The sequence below is a fragment of the Ammodytes marinus genome (genome assembly GCF_949987685.1).
Source record: "Ammodytes marinus genome assembly, chromosome: 13".
Taxonomy (NCBI): Eukaryota; Metazoa; Chordata; class Actinopteri; order Uranoscopiformes; family Ammodytidae; genus Ammodytes; species Ammodytes marinus.
Window position 1 is genome coordinate 16,883,071 of NC_137217.1, and position 19,292 is coordinate 16,902,362.

Here is a 19,292-nt window from a genome sequence, read left to right on the forward strand (position 1 = left end):
AAACACCTGGCAGTGTATAATAATAATAATAATAATAATAATAATAATAATAATAATAATAATAATAATAATAATAATAATAATAATAATAATAATAATAATAATAATAATGTGGGCAGTGCAGGATTCCTGACCTCGTAGATGTTGAACTGTTCCACGAGGTCGAGGTCTGTGCCCTTCCTATACAGGTGTCTCTGGGCCATGGCCTCGATGCCCTGCTCCTCCATACAGTCCACCATGTCGTAGTATGAGTCCTGGTCTGGGAGGCCCGCCAGAGTCTGAAACACACACACACACACACACACACACACACACACACACACACACACACACACACATTCAATAAAAGCATTATTTGAGTTCTAAACACGTCTGAGCAATATCTAGTAATTTATCGGAAACAAATTGTAATCATTTACCGTTTTGTTAAATCTTTTTACTGACATGTGACTACCTAAATAAACTTACATCAGTACTATTTAATGCACTTAAATCGTCTGTATTTGGACGAAAGTGCAATCAGATTACTATTTTTCCTGTGCACTATTTAAAACAGGTCAGGTTAATTATATATGTTATCCTGTATAGTCAATATTGATTTTAATCAAGGAAATGTTTTAGGACTCTTGAAAGATACAGACCGAGAGAAAAGAAAATGATGCAAAGAAGCAGACATGTTAGCGGGTAAATGATCAGATTACTGCCAGTTAGCAGCCTTAGCTGCTATCCATTCACTTACCTTATTGATGAGTGTCATTGCATACACCAGCAGCTCTGTGTCCACTCCATCCTTCTCATCCAGGATCTCCATAATGTTTGACCACAGCTTTGTGCCTGCAGCAGCAAAATGAATGCAACACCTTTAGATATGACACGATAAACACACAGCTATCTGTGTGTTTCCATATAGACACATGATAATAATGAAGGCTTAACTAATCCCTCCTCTCATCTTAAGAGCATAGAAAATAACTGTTGCAACCTTGAATCAAATCAAAAACGTTTTGGTCATCTCACGGCTTCCAGTAGGAGAAACGCAGTCGGGAATAGTGTTCTTACGCAACAGGCAGAAGTGAAAAAAAACAAAGCTGAGACTGAGAGATACCTGATCCCTTTGCACGCCAACGCTCAGCCCCCTGTCGCACGCCGCGGCCGCACAATATGAAGCCTTTAGAGCGGCAGGTAACCCAAACCCCGCTGCAGACGGGAGAGTTACAGTCTTACTTAATAAGCCTCGTTCCACCACACACACAGGGCCCGGGAACTGCTCACGACAACTGATCTGACTATACGGGAGAACAGGAGATTGTGAGACTGCGGTCAGCCGAACAGCACTACAGCCACCACAGATGGATGGCTTGATTAATAAAGGAATTGAGGGAGAAACTCGAACAAAAAATGGGAATTTACTTAAATTGATGTTTACATTATTTACGGTGTTTCTGTAATATTTCTTCGCTGATTGACAACTCGTGCGATGATGTATTGCAAAGACAAAATGGCACAATAGTAAAATAAATAGTGAATGGGAAACAACTGCTAGGAGACAATGACAGCAACCACTGTGCTGTCCCTAGTTCAGGGATACAGAGACAATGGCTTATTAGCTGGAAGAACTACATTCAAATTTAACTTATTTGGATTTAATACCTCACACATTGAATCCATATTGTTTGTCAAACTCCTGATGCTCTAACAATTTCCTCTGTATGCATGCATATGTCACTGTATGGATGTATGATGTACATATGTCGAGTTGTCTGTCATGGCAATCTTGAGGTGGACAACTGACTAACTAACTAACAGTGCTTGACAAAGTAGCAATGTCTTCTCCCCAGCTGACTCTCTTACCTCTTTTGGCATCCACTCCGTCCACAGCCTTTATGAGCAGAGCAGCATTGGATTCGGTGTACTCCACAAACACCAGCAGCAGCTTTAGGGCTGTCTTCACCACCAAACGGAACTACTCAAAGAGAAAAATAAAAGTTAACACGTACAATCACACTGTGGCACCATGCTCCTAAAATCCAAGCAACAAAACCTTGGATCCATTTCATTTCAACTGTAAACTTTATGATTTAGTTCTTCAAACACATGGATCAACAGCCCCCTTTAAACTCCCAACCATCGAGCAGTTTCCCATTGTCTTGTGAAAAAAAGCTTTTTCCTGTCTGAACCGTCTTGAGCGGTTTGATAAGAACCTTGTGTGACGCTGAGGCCATATTAAGAATACATTCACCAGATCAAGAGAACATACTGTTCAGTTCTGTTCTCAAATAGAACAGCCATAGCACAAAAGGTGAAAATGACTCCAATCGGAATTCAAATTAGATGGCAATGTTAAAATCGCTGAAGCACTCTTCTCATGGTCACACAATTTTACCCTCGTACAGTCAGAACTGTGAAGAGGAGAGGGAGTAGAGGGCCTGACACGCAGCTTGTTGTTAATTTGCTTGGGAGTGAAAATCAACATCATGTCAGTGGTGATACAACCATCAGAGTTGATGTAACACTTCTACACAGCTGGCACTAACGACGATTATGGAGAATATGTCTATTGACGGTTGACATTTGACATAGAGAATGACTGGGAAGATAAGGTTTTAATTAAAAAAAGCAAAAAGGATGCCAAATATTGTTTCAATATTTAGACAGGAAGGCAGACAAGTAATTAGAAAGAACAGACCAACCCAAGCCCGATCAACTTTACATTTCCTTTTGTTTGTTTGTTGTCATGCCTCCTGTGTAAAGAGCATTGAGTGCGAGAAAAGCGCTATATAAATCGAATGTATTATTATTATTATTATTATTATTATTATTATTATTATTATTATTATTATTATTATTATTATTATTATTATTATTATTATTATTATTATCTTCACCATATACTGTATATGCTGGACATGTCCTACTCTGGCCACTAGAGGGCTGAGGTGGCCACCACAGTGACAGGGGGGAGGAGGGGTAGTTGTGACGTAGCAACTTTAAAACATTTTCAACGTACAGATGGGGTTTGTCGAGATTATTTTACAGTATATCTGCAGTGTGGCTGAGGGGCAGAGGTCCAAGAAAAGAAGAAAAAAGAAGAAGTAGACGAACATTCACATTCTTTACCTTGGATCCGACCAGGGTGTACAGCCACTGGACCGTCTCATTGTGAGATATGAGGCCGTTCATCCCATCCACATACAGCATGATCTGACCGAGAGCTGAGGAGAGAGAGAGAGAGAGAGAGAGAGAGAGAGAGAGAGAGAGAGAGAGAGAGTGAGAGAGTGAGTGAGAGAGAGAGAGGTTCCGTTAATCATCTGCCAGCTTTTGTTTTTCTCCTCTTTTCACTAAAACAGACAGGCGTAATTGTCCTACTCAGCATCTGAAAGTACTGGAAGAGTAAATAATTCTGTGTAAAGAAGGTGAAACTTGAAACTGCAACCTCCTACAGTCCTGGTAAAACTCCCAATATAGCCTGACATACTGACTTTAGCTCACCTTGTATGTTCATTGACTGGACCATCATAGGTATGTGACCATGAAGGTAGTTTAGTATTTTATTGCAGTATTGTAGTTTAGTATTTTATCCTGTGTTAGTCAGATATGAATCATGTATACACAATTTCCCCCACCGATACATGTATCCTCTGCCCATCATGATTATGTCTAAATACAAACTGGAGCTGCTGTAGAGATACAATTTTCAAAAAACAGTTAAGGGAAGACCTGAAAAGAAAAAGCGCATTTGCCTACTCAACCCCCAAGTCGCTGGACACGACTGGGCGGAAAATATTTGAGCAGAGTGCCCCACTGGATGCTGACATGACTTCCATCTGTAACAGGATACATAAATAAGAACATAATAAGAGTCAAGGGATCTCAATGGGGGAGGGAGGGGGGCAGTAAAAGTGTAGGGCTTCTGTTGAAGAAGAAGGAGGTGGTGGGGGGAAGGGACGCCACTGGACAGGAGAATAACAGACAAAATAAAAAATGTTCCCCTTGTTTAACAGCATCTCAGTGGCCATCCACACATAGGGAGTTAACAAAAGCAATCCACAACGACACAATGAGCTCAGCTTGAACCCACCTCAACCTGAGGTGATGCATTAGATGACTCTAAAAGAAGAAAAAAGCTGCAGTATAAACACGTGAACACATCGAAAAGTGGAACATTTTTGGAAGGCCTGTTTGACTATTTCTTGGCAGAATCTGTGGTTTTTTTAGGGGGCGGGGGGTAATACCTATGAGAATTTTTCTGGGGAAAAACTCATGGAATTCCTGTCTTTTTCCAACATGACAAAAGGTGCTGAGCTTGGACTGGATCGAATTAATAGATGTGTGAGTTCCTCAGTTCACAGGCTGCAAAAAGCTGACACGCCTGCTGTTTAGAACTGTTACAACTCAGTTTTTATCTTTCACCAACTAATAGATTATTAGAACAGACTTATTGAGAGTTCCTTAAAAAGAAAAAGCACCATTTAATCCTTTCTCGACTTGTTTAAAAAAGTTTCTTATGACATGTTATGATGAGAGGCTGCAGCTTCGTGTCGTATATTTTTCCTCCCCTTCTCTCTAGAGGGGCATGAAAACCGTGAATGCGCTGTAGATAAGCCAAAATTCCCAGGTGCAGTTGCATGGTGTGTGAGTGTGTGTGAGTGTGTTTGTGTGTGTGGGTGGACGCATGAGTGCATGTGTGCGTGTGTGTGTCTGCGCATGCTGACGGTCCCACTGCAGCGGCGGCACCAGCAGCAACAGCGGCAATTCATCTTTTATCAAGCAGGGTTAATTACTCACAACATGTCAGGCCAGAGCATTCCTAACAGCCCCTGTCCCGCTGTGAGCTCAGAGCCTTGTGACACAGACAGCAGTCAGCGGCATGGTGGACAATACGGCGTATCAAAGCAGACCACATCAGAGTGTGTTTATGAAAACATGATTAACCCCCTCAGTCAGCGCAGGCCAAGAGTGTCACCCTCTCCTAAAAACTCCCCCCACTTTGAATGAGACCGCTGCTGACAGATGAGTGACAGCACAGCGCTGACACAACTTACAGCTGGTCTTCCAAGTCCAAATTCAGTCCTACATTATATACATTTTACAAGAGAAAAAGGTCTAACTCGCATGTTACTGTAAAAAAAATAAAAATTAAATTAAATCGCTCAAACAACTATTCAGTTATTCTTTATACACAGACACGGACGGTCTTGACTTTTGCCTGATGAGTAATGAACTGCACGCTTCTTTGCAAATTGGTAGCCGATGTCTGACCTTCAGCATCATGGCTGCGCATACTTTTATCTCTTGCGTGCACCTGTGTACAGTATCTGAGGTTTAGAGGAATGTCCATTGAAAACAGGGGTGAGAAAAGATAGGTGGCCTTAATGAGGCTTTTAAAAGTGCTGTCATTACACAACCTGAAGGTTCAGCCGCTGACAGGTGAGATGTTACAGATTGTTCCAAAAAAAAGTAATCCACAAAATGAATGACTTTTTAGATCTGTCCGACATGTTATCATAAGACTTTATTTCAAGATATTTCCGGTAGGCTATGTGTGGCCTTTTCACTCAAGCGTTTATAGCCAAGTAAAATACACATCAGAATGGGATGTCTATATCATATGCAAATTTTATTTAGTGAGCCGTTCAGGTACAGAAATTATATGATATTCAAACACTTATGGACCGCGCCAGGAACCGCAAAGCCCTTTTTCTCTCACATTCATTAAAACTGCTGCTTCATGGAATTATTCAATGACAGCTACCATGTATCGAAAACAGCATTAACTGCAGTTACTCTGTGAACAGTGAGGTAAAATTATACTGTAAGTTTAAAAAAATAATTACATTCCATTATGGGAAAACTGTAGCCTTCACAGTCTGGTCAGAAACAGTTGAAAGGTAAAATGACTCTCGAAACCTTGGTGAACTTCAAATGGAACTGATTTCCACACACTTGTGATTAAATTAGTCATGAAACTGCTCCGGAAAACGGAAAGGTTACCTGCGTGTTGCAGTTCAGGCTCAGTGTGATCAAATCTTTTTACTGCAGCACACTTTCTCCGGCATTGTACCTCTTGTGGACAGCTGAGACTGTTGGTCCAGAACCTGGGCTTTGTTATTAAAAACTCTACAACAGACAGTCAGTCATCAATAACTTTTGGATGAGGGTTAATAAGAAGAGCATGTGAGTGCTGAGTCTGTACAGGACACCCCCTCCACTTTAAGCACTGATCTTGGGCCAAAAAATGTGGGCCTCTATTCGAGTAATCATGAGCAGCTCTCTCCAATACCTCACACAAAGTACAACAATAACATTGCTGAGTCCCTCTGCATGTATGTCACGTAATGAGACGCTGGCAGACAATGAGCTTCCTTCAAAGCCCAGTGATTAGAATTTAAATGTAAGCCATTATGGTGGAAGGATATCCATTTTCCCATTTTCTTTCAATACTTAACATACGCTTTGCCTTCGGAGTAACTAGTAGAACAGTTGAATGGTATTGAACAGCAGCAGAGGGGGGAAGAACCAGGATTCTCAGAGAAGTAAAAACTAAAAGCAAATGAGGTCTGGTGGAAGTGTTTCTCCAGGGGCCTCTCCCTCTCATAAACCACAACAATTATCTTCCACAGCCTCAGGAATGTGCAGGAAACAGGGGCTGCTCCGTGACCACTGCTGAGGTGAGAAGCCCTCTGAGGTCTGGGTGGCAGCACCGACACGGGCCAGCTGACTGAGGCAACAAAAAAAAAACACACACCCACCCACACACACACACACACACACACACACACACACACACACACACACACACACACACACACAACAACAACAAAATCACAACCTTATCTATGGCGATGCAAGCTTCTCCTCCACCACACTCCCATGCCGCTCAACACTCTGCCCCTTTTTGGTTTCATTTACATTTTGGAATTCGTCGAAACTGGGTCAGCCAAACTGTCTGTCAGTGTGCACAACATTTAATTCACAAGGCCCTTTGGGATGAGGGCCAAACCTCCAGTGCAACTTTGGAAGCCACTTATCTTGCTGTGCTCTGAATTAGCAGGGAGCAGCACTCACACAGGTCTGAAGTGTGTTCCGCTCCCTGTGCCCACGTAGGATGGACGTGCTTTATGGCAAAAGTCTGGGAAATACTTTCTTATGGCAAATTCTTGTTCTAGTATGTCACCATGATTACGGTAAACTTTTTGAAATTCAAAAGTGGGCCACACTGGATTCTGGGAAAATTTTGGGCAGAGACACAGACAGCAGTCAACACGGATGGCCCTGTGAGCTATTTAAATAATTATAATGATTTTTTTTTTTAAATTTATATTCTAAGTTGTTAAGGCCTAATCGATTCGGTAAGACTTGGACCAATATTAGTATTAATTTTAAGTTGATCCGACGGATGTCCTAGATTGAATGGTATTTGGTCTCCTCGAAATACTGAGTAAAAAATCCAGCTATTTGCCGTTTACTGCTGGGCAGGCAGGAGCATTTATTGGGTCTTTTTCACTGTAAAAAACATTTGCCCACTGTGGCTAGTAATAAGGTTTGTGAGAGCCATGAGAGTGAACCAAAACAGTAAAGTTGCAGGCCGTAAAACCACAACAATGCATTAAGATGACGGGGTGGGGGGGGTGAGCTGCAGAGTCGGGTTAAGGATTCACCATCAAGAGCGACAGCTTTAACATCACACAGTTATTTGACAAATTATGAACACAAAAAAAGGTGCCATTCTGGAATCCCCTGCAGAATGAATGTAAGTTTTCAGTGCTTACCTTTGCTGCAAAAAAAACAAAAAGCCACTTTATTACTCAGGCCAATCAAACAGCTCTTACTGTATATGAACTGGTTAAGACACACTCATGGCTTGTGTTCCATCTGTTATTCAGCTAATCACCCAGACCATTAGAGCCAGACAAACTGCCTCTGCCAGACCTATTCAAGTCACCGAGCCGGCTGCCAGGCTCGCGTTGAGCCCCATACAGTAAAACAATGGGGTGAATTCTTCCATTTTCAGTCATAAAAACATTGTTTGCCAGTATTTGACACACTTTAATGTGGGCCTGAGCCCAAACAAAATCCCCAAAGACAAACAAACAAACAAACCTAATGGAACAACAACAGCATGAGAGTAAGGCAGCGAAGCCTCTCCAGTATTTGGCTGAACAAGCTCTAAAGGCACCATAGACCTGACAGACTACTGCAGTGCTGAGCAGGGCACTGTGAGCTGAGAAGACTATACAATGTAAAGACACTAGAAAGGCAATATTGTACGTCATACATTTGAGAAAAAATCTTTTTAGGACAATGGACAACAGGGGAAAGCCCAACAGATGACTTTTCTCATCCCATCCAAGAGGAGAAGACATTGGGGAAAAGCTACTGCATCCACCCACTTGTAAAGCCAACTGAAAGATGAGCTGGGGTAAAATCTTACTGCTCTTGAGAGAGTATTGGTGTGATTGGCTATGGTTCTGGCCAGTCATACGCTGAATGCAATCCCAAAAAACAGTCAGCTCACAGGAATCAGCCGTAAAACCCACTCGAAGTCTGACGATTTTCGGTCTATCTGCGTGCTTGCTACATTACTGCAAGAGATCATTTTTTTCTCTCTCCCCCAAATTATAGTTTATGTATCTTGAACAGCGAGGTCAGAGATGATAAAATAAGATCTGGAGAAATGAACCAAATCAAACACTCTTATAATATAATTGGCTTGTATACTGAATTCTGTTGCAGTAAAAGGGGCTGCGGTGCAGGGATGCAATTCCACTGGCCAGTGGGTTTGCTGAGGCAGAAAACTTCTACATACTGTATGAAGGCAGGGGAAAAAAGGGGAGTCAGAATGTAGGTCAAGCAGGTGGGGTTGAATTGGGTTCAGATGCAAGCTTTCTGCTCATGTGTGGGGGATCTGAAGGGTACTACAGGGTCTGACACAGGGGGAGGATAGGGTGGGACGTATCCGGTAGGAACAGGCCTGTTAGCCTATAACCAAAAACATGACAACGGGTTATGTTTTTCTATTTAGTTGAACGTTGCCTGGTTCATTTTTTTGTACTAATTTTAAACTCTCGATCGTTAACCTATATGTTGAAGGTGTTAGAGAATGACACGTGGCAGTATAAGACAGTCTATGGAGTATACAGAGCAGACTAGTATGTTTTAGTTTAGGCACAGAGAGTGTGACTCAGTTTGAAAGCTGGTGATTTAATCAAATACATTACAGAGAGGCCATGCTGGAGGCAAAAGACCAAGATGTTGCCAGTGGAGCAAAGAGAGCTGAGAGGTTTGTCGGCTGACAACATGTGTAGACCTCATTTGCTAAATTTCCCCCGAATAAATGAAGTCATTTCTGCCATTCCAAGAGCGAGCAGTCTTAAGACTGGTTAAGATTCTAAATTGTCTTTGAAAATAGTATTGGCTTTCTCAAGAGGACGAAACTTTGCAAGTGGGATTTTAGTGGTGTGTTTTTTGTTGGTTTCAGGGGGTTCTCCTCCTTGTCAGGTGACCTTTAGATCATAGTTCATACAGATTGAAAAGCATTGTGAAAAGGGGAAGCAGAAGCAATGGTGGCTGAATCTGACACTCACAGGAGATAGGGATGGGAAAACATGCATTGTGTTCCCATGGGGTCTCATTACAAACCAGGAGTTCATGTTTCTATTGGTGCGACAACAACGAGGGCACTCCTGGTGATCTCCATTCACGCTCCAACGCAGCGCTTGTCCGCATTATGAGTGTCAGCAGTTCCTGTGTTCTCACTCTCAAATTTCCTTTATCCTACAAGTTTCACTAAACTTCCTCCCTACATATCATTCTATTATTTTCACACCAACAAGGAAATGATGGCACCTATAATAACCGCCATATACTGTACGTTGATGTATTTGCACAAAGCCTCTCAACCCAGCCCAGACAGAATGGAAATGTTTATCCAGACGATGGGCCACAGTAAAGCCCCCCCCCCCTCCCCACCCCCCCCTCCCTTGAGCAGACAACCTATAACACAGCCAGACAACACAATATGCACTGTTTCCAACGGGAGCTTCTAACAGCACTGTTAACCCAGCGACGTCTGGGTTTTCACTTAATGCTCAGCGAAATGGTCAGACCAGGGGGGGGGGGGGGGGGGGGGGGGGGGGCTTGGGGTTGCTGTTAAGCTCTGTAAAATATTTCAAGAACTCGGGTCACAGTATTACACAAGCAGAACAATGATCCTGATTCTAAATTGAGAGAAACATGCCCAGTCCCGTATGTTTTTGAAAATAGTTTTAAAAAAAAGTTTAAAAAAAGGGTTGTATAGGCTTATATTATCAAACAAATTGACACTATTGTGTTTTTCTTTTACTGTTTTTAACTTAATCTTTGTGAATGTTGTTTTTAGGCCTGCTACTGATTCACTGATGAACTGAACTATTTATTCTTAAATGTTGTTGTTGTTGTTGTTGTTGTTGTGTGTGTGTGTGGCGTGCCCACCTGTATGCCTATGTGTCCTAAATGTGCTGCACTTTTAACCACACAAATTTCCCACTTTGACTTTGACTATATGATCTAAAAGTTGTTTTCGTTTAACACATAATTTTTTGATTATTATTATCAATTCCAATGTGGCTATAAAGATAATATACCTCATATATGCTGCCACATATAAAATATATTGCCGCTACGCTGAAATACACTATAGAGACCATCAACAATTTCAACAAAAAGGGTCTTGTCTTTCAGATGCACTTGTAGCCTCGTGAAAAAGACTGCTGCCCACTAAATTTAGTGACGCTAAAAGCCGGACCGAGCACTGGATTGGGAGCAGTGTTCCAGGTCCCAGACAGTTTAAGAGGCAATGAAACACTTGACTGGAGCTCATCCCCCTTTCCCACCAAGGCGCTTTTGACTTAAGGCGTTATAACTGACATGACGTCAAAATCAGAGGAGAGAGAGAGATACACAGATAGAATGAGAAAGGGAGAAAAGATGAGATGAAAGCATAAAATGAAATATGGACGTAACTTACTTAATACAGTAAGTTGTTTTGGATCGCTCACAGACCAACTCCCATAACTGCGGTAGCTATAAATTCACAGATGTAAATTATAGCATGTAAGCCATGATGTACTGCACATAGTATATATAGTAAAAGAGCGTGTGCTGGGCTATAGCCTTGAAGGTGTTTTATGTTACTGTATGTTTAAGAATGTATTTAGCAAAATGGTATCCAAGATTGCTTTGAAACGTGAAAAAAAATGTCCTACATCAAAAATGTACGATTCACTTCCAATTGGATTCCACCGAGGCTTAGAGATGGACAGTGTTTGGTGTTCCGACAGAACCTACAGTACATGGCCTTTAGGAAGTGCAAACAGGGAAAGTGTTGCCAAAAACATGGCTCATAATGAGGAATGTCGACAGTGAGCGTTTGGAAACAAGAGTCATTGCTTCAACTTGACTGCAATTGGTTTGTCTTTAATCTGCCCTCTCTCTCTCTCTCTCTCTGCCGCTCCCATTTTTATGGAAAGCAATTAAACACTGTTGTTACTTTTGTAAGCGCTCTTTCCGTAAACACTACGGAGTGTAATGATGATCCTGGAAAAACGTAATGGTTTGTTGCTCCACCTAGTGACCCAGTTTTCTTTGTGATAAAATGCGCAGTAGGGATGTTTTTCTTACTGCAGTAAAAAAATGTTAAGCTCAGTGAAGAAACTTCTTTGACCTTCGCCACAAGCTGCTTTCGTTTAGCACTTACTGTGCTGTCTACAGTGATGTGCTACTGTGACACCCTATTTATTTTTAGTACATTTGAAACAATGGAAGAAAAAGTCTGTTTATCCTGCATGGAATCTAATCGACGCTATTTATAGTTACATTAACGGCCATTTTCTGGGATTCTAACACATCTTGAACCGTTAATATGGACATATTTCTACGGATATTTAATTTAAATTACTTATGGTCATCAGAGGACCTGCGGCCTTGTGCCTACGAGCGAATCACAGCCATGCTGATATAGCACCCCATATATCACATTGTGTGATATTGCTTAATCACAATATACGATATTGAGATTTTTTTAAATATATTTGAATATTTGGCGTCAAAGAAGGAGTTGCATCCATTTACAGCACCTGAGTTGTAGATCAGCTTAAAATGTACCGATGAATGGCAAAAACATTTCAAGGAGAGATAACATTTTACAACCCAGCGAGACAACTGAACGTGCCCAACTACAACAACATAAAGTATGAAACCTCTGCTCAGCGTTCTACTTCATCAACCAAGGATTTAGGATTTCTATCAACTATTTTAAAAGATTATAATTGAGCATAGATGTGTGTTGAATGAGAAAAGGCTGAATAAATATCCCTAATGAGCCCCAGTTCATTACCTTTTTGGCTCCTGTGTGGTTGTACAGCACTGCACCACGGGGTTGAGTATAAAGTCTTACAGGAGTACCATATGGCACAGGCACCTCTGAAAAAGTGACCTCAAAACCTTTCCTCACTGATGGGGTGATAAAGGCATACAAGCTTTCCCCTGGGCCAACAGCGCATGCCTCCAAGGAGCTGAGTCCAGGTCTGGAAGCCCTCCGAGCCAGGTGTGAGGGGCCCAAAAGAAAAAGAAAAAGAAATCACACACACCACAACACTGAGGGAGCACTAACTGGCCACAGACACCTCCAGGGCTTTGAGAAGACAGAATGTAAAAATGAGAAAAAAAGAAAAAAAAGGAAAAGTATGATGGTGTAGATTGTTGAACGAGCTGGAGGATCAAGCATTTTTACAATGACGGCAATGTTCCAGAGAGCTAATACTGGGAACCTGTTCTTGTAAAAGAAAAAATGCATTCAGACTGGCGTGCACGTGTGCCTTTTTCATCTACAAAAGGCCCATAAGATTGATTTTTATTCATGAAAGAGAGCAAGATTGTTTTGTCGGGAGGTTTTTAATGCACACCAGACAGATGGGTTCAAGGCCACATTCCAACTTCTTCTTTTTTTTTTGCTTTTGCTGGCCTCAACTTGAAAGACATTAGAGGCAAAAGAGCCACATTAGAAGTGATCAATTGTTTGATACCAAAGCAATTACTGTTGTCTGTTCTCTTTCTGTCTCTTTCCCTCTATCACTCCGCACGTGTGAACATTTCAGGCACCTAATTTACTCCCCTCCTGGGAACCCTTATGACATAGCACCCTCTTGGAAGTCATCACCAGTAAAGCAGCCCAATCTGTATATACATTTCTGACCTGTGCATCTGCGTTCCAGCACACACTTTGACTTGTGTTTTCCCAACACATGGCTCACCGGGGACGGGTGATCTGCTACACCCCACATTTCATCAGCTGGCCAGCAGGAATTAGGTCAGGAGTTGAAACAGGTTAAAAGGGCTTTTGGGAGAGTGGTAGTTTGGTTTGAGTTTCTCATGGTGATGTAGAGATACATGAGGGGAAAAGGTACAGTCTGCGGGGATGAGGCGATAAATTAGCACATGAAAAGAATAAAAGAGAGTTGCAGAGACACGCACTGACACAGATGTTTTAGCAGAAGAATTCTCCGGGAAGCAAAAGGGGGGAGAGAGAGATAGAGGGGGTGGGGGGTAGCACAATAAGGAGGAGAGAAAAGATATGAGATGACACAATGACACTAACAACTCTTACATGTGGTCAAGTCTGAAGTTTCCAATAGCCTGTAGTTCCCATTCTCTGCCTTCTTTTTCGGCCATTTAAATCCCGTGTGATCTACGCGTCTGAGTCAGAGACCGGGACAAGTTCAGATGAAGCATCAACAGTAAAGATCAGAGTCTACAAAGGTAGCCCTGGTAGAGGTCATGTTCATGTTTATAACCTGCCCGGGGGGAGCAGCACCAGAACTATGTCACAGTCATCCGCTTTCTGCTCTTTGATTTTTTTTCTCTCACAATAACAGAAAAGATCAAGAATGATTAGGCTGGAAAATGAGGGGGCAATCAGTTAGGAACACACTGCATCTGACTGAATAAACATGAGTCCGGGTGGGTGGAGGGGGCATCTCAATGAAATGGCACCCCAAAATCTTGAGGGTCAAGTACACTGTGACTCCATATGGCAAGGCGTAATGAAGGATAAACAAAACTGGTACAATTGCTGCAATCGTAGTCCCGAGTCAAATTGTTCGAAAAGCTTGTGTCTACATTTATATTATGTACAGTGCATAAATGAACCAATTAAGCACTGATGTGTTTGTATAAGTTGATTAACAGAACAGTGTGACACATTTTCACGAAAAGACAAGGGAAAAGAAAAATTACGTAATGAAAAAAAAATAAAGAGGGGAGGGGAAATTAGTTTTATGATCTGCAATATCCTGCCAGAACTTTTATTGGCCACTTAAGCATGTGTGACCTGCCCACCTCACAGCGGGCTGTTAAATGGTAGTGACCTTGAAGCGAGTGCTAGGAACCCCCCTCGGCCCCTGCCCCTCCCCGACCTTAACACATACATACAGTATAATCTTTCACCTTGCCGACATGGGACGGATAAATCAACCAGCTGCTCAACTTGGCCCAACTTCCATTAGTATCTGTGGCACACATTTGACTTTGTTTATAGGCCCTTACAAGTGTGAGTGTGAGGGGGTCATCAGGCAGAATCATCAATTTACATGCTGTATGTAAACACATGTGGTTCTGGATAGGTTTATGGAGAGAGACGTGTTATGGGATTGATTGATAACATCCTCGATTAGCCGGCGCAGTAAATTGAGTTCTGAGAAAGTAGAGGAAGGGGGGAGGGGGTGGGGGGGGCGGGAAGTGCTGCTGCTGTGAAGTTTATTGGTGGAAAGTGGACTTACCCCTGAGGATGTAATTCTGGTAGTTCTGGTCGGCTTCGGCCCCCACTTTTATCAAACACGTGAGGCCTTCTGCCACCACAAACTCATGCACCAGGTCCTTGTCATCCTGGGGAGAGGTCAGGGAGAGAGAGAGCGAAAAGATTCAAGGGCCATTGAACATCGTTGACCTAGCCAGAATTTATTTTTTATTGTTTTTATATTTACTATTCATAAGTTAGATCTCTTCCACTACATGACTTCACTCAGAGTAAAATACACCTTTGAGTACTTGACGTTGGATGTAAATCATAGACTAAGAATGACGGAGCAGCATGCAGAGAAGTAATAGTCTGGAACCTCCCAAAATTCTAATTTCATAAAGAAATGAATCACCCCTAACAATCTGTAGCAACAAGTGTTGTGCGTATGTCTTATGAACACAGTTGACAAATTGTTGTCACGCCAAGAGCCTCAATAAAATCCTCTAAAGAAAAAAAGCATGTATTATTTTACTTTCAGGTACTGCAAAGAGAGCTCCCCACTTCACCCACATTTTGTCGCCGATGACAAAACCACCTGCACCCCTAACACCTGCAGATGACTCAGATGTGTACACTACTCTACTGCAGTGTAGAGAGATTAAACTGATATCAGTTCAAGTGGATCAAGTTTTACCGGGAAATCTTTTCTACAACTGAAACTATATAAAAACTAAAAAAAAGGGAGGGAGGGAGGGAGGGAGGGTTTGTAATATATTCTGGGCCTGCATCAAAATCTGTCGCTCTCTATTGCATCTTACTGTTGGTTAACCCTTCCCCCTCTATCGCAGACTGGCTGCCGGGCCGGCCCAGCCCAGCCCCAGTGTGTGAAGTCTGACCAGACCTGAATGCTCCACAGCTGCCACGAAGGCAGATACTCTCAGCAGCAAGACTCTCAAGCCTCAAGAAAACAATGCTGATTCTAAGTGTGAGTGTGCATGTACTGTATATGTGCCCAACAAAAAGTTCTTGCACGAACAATGAGCGTTAGATTGCACAAGCAGAAAATACTTCACGAAAAACACACAGTGGAATTCACTGGATCTTGTGAGATGGCAGTTATAACAAGATGTATTCTTAAGAGAAGAAACAATTACCTGAAAAATCTGCTTGAGGGAAAAGAGGGCTCTCCGTAGTTCCCGTCCAGTTGAGTTGTAGAGTTTTTCTGTGTGGAGAGAGAGAGAGAGAGAAAGAGAGAGAGAAAAGGATAAGGTGGAAAAAATCAGTCGATAGTCACATACTGTATGTGGTATCTTTCCATGATGTTGTGAGGAAGAAAAGCCAATCAAACAAATTTGACGTGAGATGCAGAATCAGTCACTTCTCTCGGAAAAATATGAAGTGTTTTAGTGTATCGACGGTCACACATGTGATATTTTTAACAATGAACTACAAATGTCTACTTCAAAAATCACTTCCTCGTGTCTACGTCACGCACACATCACTGGCAGCATGAATCCAAAGTAGCTCAATGTGAACCAAAATATCCTGCAAGAAGAAACCGTGAGCACTCAAAGAGCACATCTGTAGACAGTTAGGGAACAGTGGATGTTTCCTGCTGACAAAGCCATATCTGTAGCTTACCATAATACAAAGTCGGGGCAGAAAACTGAAGCCAATAGCCACTACAACAGCTACAAAACAATACCCCCCCCCCCCCCCCCCCATCAGCAGTTATGGAAACACCACAGACAGAGTACTAAAGAAGATATGACGGATGACAGATGCTTGTGATGGGAGGCGAAACATTTCCTGCAACTGCTCTGACAATCCTTCCCCCTGCGTGCAGTCTGCCAGGGAGTGGCAGCATTGAGCACAGTAGTTCACTCATCACTGCTGCTGAATGAACTCTCTCTCTGACTCAGCGAAACCTGCTCTGCTACTGCTGCAGATACATCAACATACAGTATAGCCCAGCCCAATGCAGCACAGTACAGTGCAGAAAAACAGTTAAGGATTCTGTGATGCAAAAAATGTTTGTTTGTTGACAGAAACATTTTAATTCTTAGTCAGCAAAGGTCTGACAGGAGACTGGCGTGTACACAAACAGGCATGAACAATAGAGGCGGTTTTATTGTCTTTCTCTCTCTCTCTCTCTCACAACCACACCCACATGCACACCTACATGCACACACACACACACAAACAGGCATGCATGCGCACACACACACACCCATGCACACACAAACACGCACACACCAACATACATCACTTTCAAATGTTTACCGAGTTATCACTGTTCATGAGTGTGTTTTGAATACCCAACCATGCAACAGAGAGAAGCCAATATATACAGACACAACATGTGTAGATGTTGCCTTCTCACACCCACTCACACACATAGACACACATACACACAAAATGAGTTGCAGCCCATGAGCTCCTCTTCTTCACAAACAGCTGCGACTAATCCTATTCAAAAGTGTGAGAAACGCACTCTGATGAGAGCATACGCTTGGGATTCAGAGCAACAGGCCTCTATTCATTATTGCCCCTTCAGCTGATGATCGTAGATAGAGACAGGAACAATGGTGTGTGTTGCCAGTTCTGTGGGCACACAAAGGCTACTTGTAGACACTAGATCGGACAGACCGATGTGTTTGGGTGCATTTTTTCAGATACAAACAACATTTTCAAAAGACACATTAAACTTCATGTGCAGTGACCGCTCGTATAGGGAGGCCCACTGAGACAACTAACGAGCTATCTAGCGGGTTATTAAAAAGTCTATACATAAGAAAGATCTCTCAAAATCCATATTACTTGTAATTGTTTGCTTTTTTTGTTTGTTGTATAATGTTTGTATATTAAGTGTGTCAAATTGTATTGTTTGTTTGTGTTTTGTAAATTATATTGTAAACAAATCTCTCTTGAAAAAGATCACGATCTTAATGCGACTACCTGTTTAAACAAAGGATTATATATATATATATATATATATATATATAAATATTATATGTATCTTAATAACGTTACATATGAGTCAAACTTTGGTTAAAACTTGTTCTCATGTTCCAGGACATGTCATTTCAGCATAATGGTGTCCACAGCAATATCAGTCACACAGTCATATTATTTTCTTCAGACTGACAGGACATTGGAGATGCACCTGTAATGCAGGAAGGCAGCCTGGGGATGGGTCATATGTGGTTAAAAGGCTCCCATCTGATGATGTTGCATCCTGAAATGAAACACCTCACAAACCACTTCCAGCAAAGTTCCCTATCTTCAGACTCGGAGGATGTCTTGTTTTGTACTTTTTACGACTTATTTGGCGTGAGCTGGGCAGAGCTTTAGCTGTTTTGTGCATTCAATGCCGTACATGGCTCAGATGCTTGATGAGTAGATGAGTAAGCACTGGACTTACTGGCAACAATATCCACAATGAATAAGTCCAGAGGAATTAAGAGGGGAAGCTCAGCAGTGTTGGTGATTTGTGTCTTTATAAATAACAGGAAGGAATTGTGACCGGGCCTCTTTTGGTTCAAGCCCCCCAGCTGTGGAACACCCAGTATCAGCTTCTCAGGGTCGCCAAGTCAGCATCACCTTCCAAATCCCCCCATAAAAACTGACACATTTTGTAGTTGTTTCTATTCACTCCTTTTTCAAACCTATGATTCTATTTCATCATCATTATTGTTGTTGTGGTGGTAAAGCCCTTTGGAACGCTGTTGTTGGATGTGATATACAAATAAATAATGATAAGAATTTGTTGATATTAGTACATTCAGTTAAATGAAAAAAAATGAAAAAAACAACGCCATACACTTAAAGGCTAATGGTACTCGTGTTGATTTAAATTCCTCACAGACACTGAATGTTAATCATTGTACTGATAAATTACACCAAGCACTGCAGAAAAAACAGTGATGATTCTGCCCAGATAACAGCACAGCAATACGACAGCGATGCATCAGCACCTGGATTGCCACTAGGTTTGAATAAATCCCAGGAGCATGTTTTGTCTGCATGTGTGTCTGTCAGCAACAGCATAGCAGCGGAATTCTTCGATGGAGAGTTCCATGGCCATTTGCACAAAGGCGTGTGCTCCTGTACATAGGCCTATAGTTTGGAACGCAATAAAACTGTCAAAAATTATTCCTGCACAAGACTAAATGAAGCCCATCTGCAGCAACAGACAGTTCCTTCCCTGTCCCTGTCCGCAGTCCACACACCACGATGCACCTCCAAGAGGCCCATCTCTAATGAGAAATAACTCAGCGGAGATTAGTTCCATACCATTTGGCACAGATATGCACCCAAAAGTATGGGCCTTCAGCGTTTCCCTATTTAGGAAAAAGATCCTAGGGACTCATTTATTCAGAGGAAATGTTTGCGAACCCCAACTCTCCCAGTCACATTCATATGAAACCACCTGAAACTTCAAACTCAACAGCCCACTGCATTTGTCATGGATTTCTTATTGGGCCAAGGAAAACCTCAGGCTACAAGAACAAAGGAA

At 42.1% G+C, this 19,292-nt stretch overlaps 1 protein-coding gene across 1 annotated transcript in view; it reads right to left on the reverse strand.

Moving 5' to 3' along the window:
* fhod3b (formin homology 2 domain containing 3b) overlaps window positions 1-19,292 on the reverse strand; it is a 90,705-nt gene that overhangs the window by 20,855 nt on the left and 50,558 nt on the right. The window contains exons 4-9 of the mRNA XM_080039843.1: window positions 15,928-15,995; window positions 14,814-14,919; window positions 3,118-3,212; window positions 1,852-1,963; window positions 740-834; window positions 135-278 (exon numbers count right to left, since the gene is read on the reverse strand). Coding sequence (XP_079895969.1) covers window positions 135-278; window positions 740-834; window positions 1,852-1,963; window positions 3,118-3,212; window positions 14,814-14,919; window positions 15,928-15,995 — 620 coding nt within the window. The remainder of the gene's footprint in view (window positions 1-134; window positions 279-739; window positions 835-1,851; window positions 1,964-3,117; window positions 3,213-14,813; window positions 14,920-15,927; window positions 15,996-19,292) is intronic.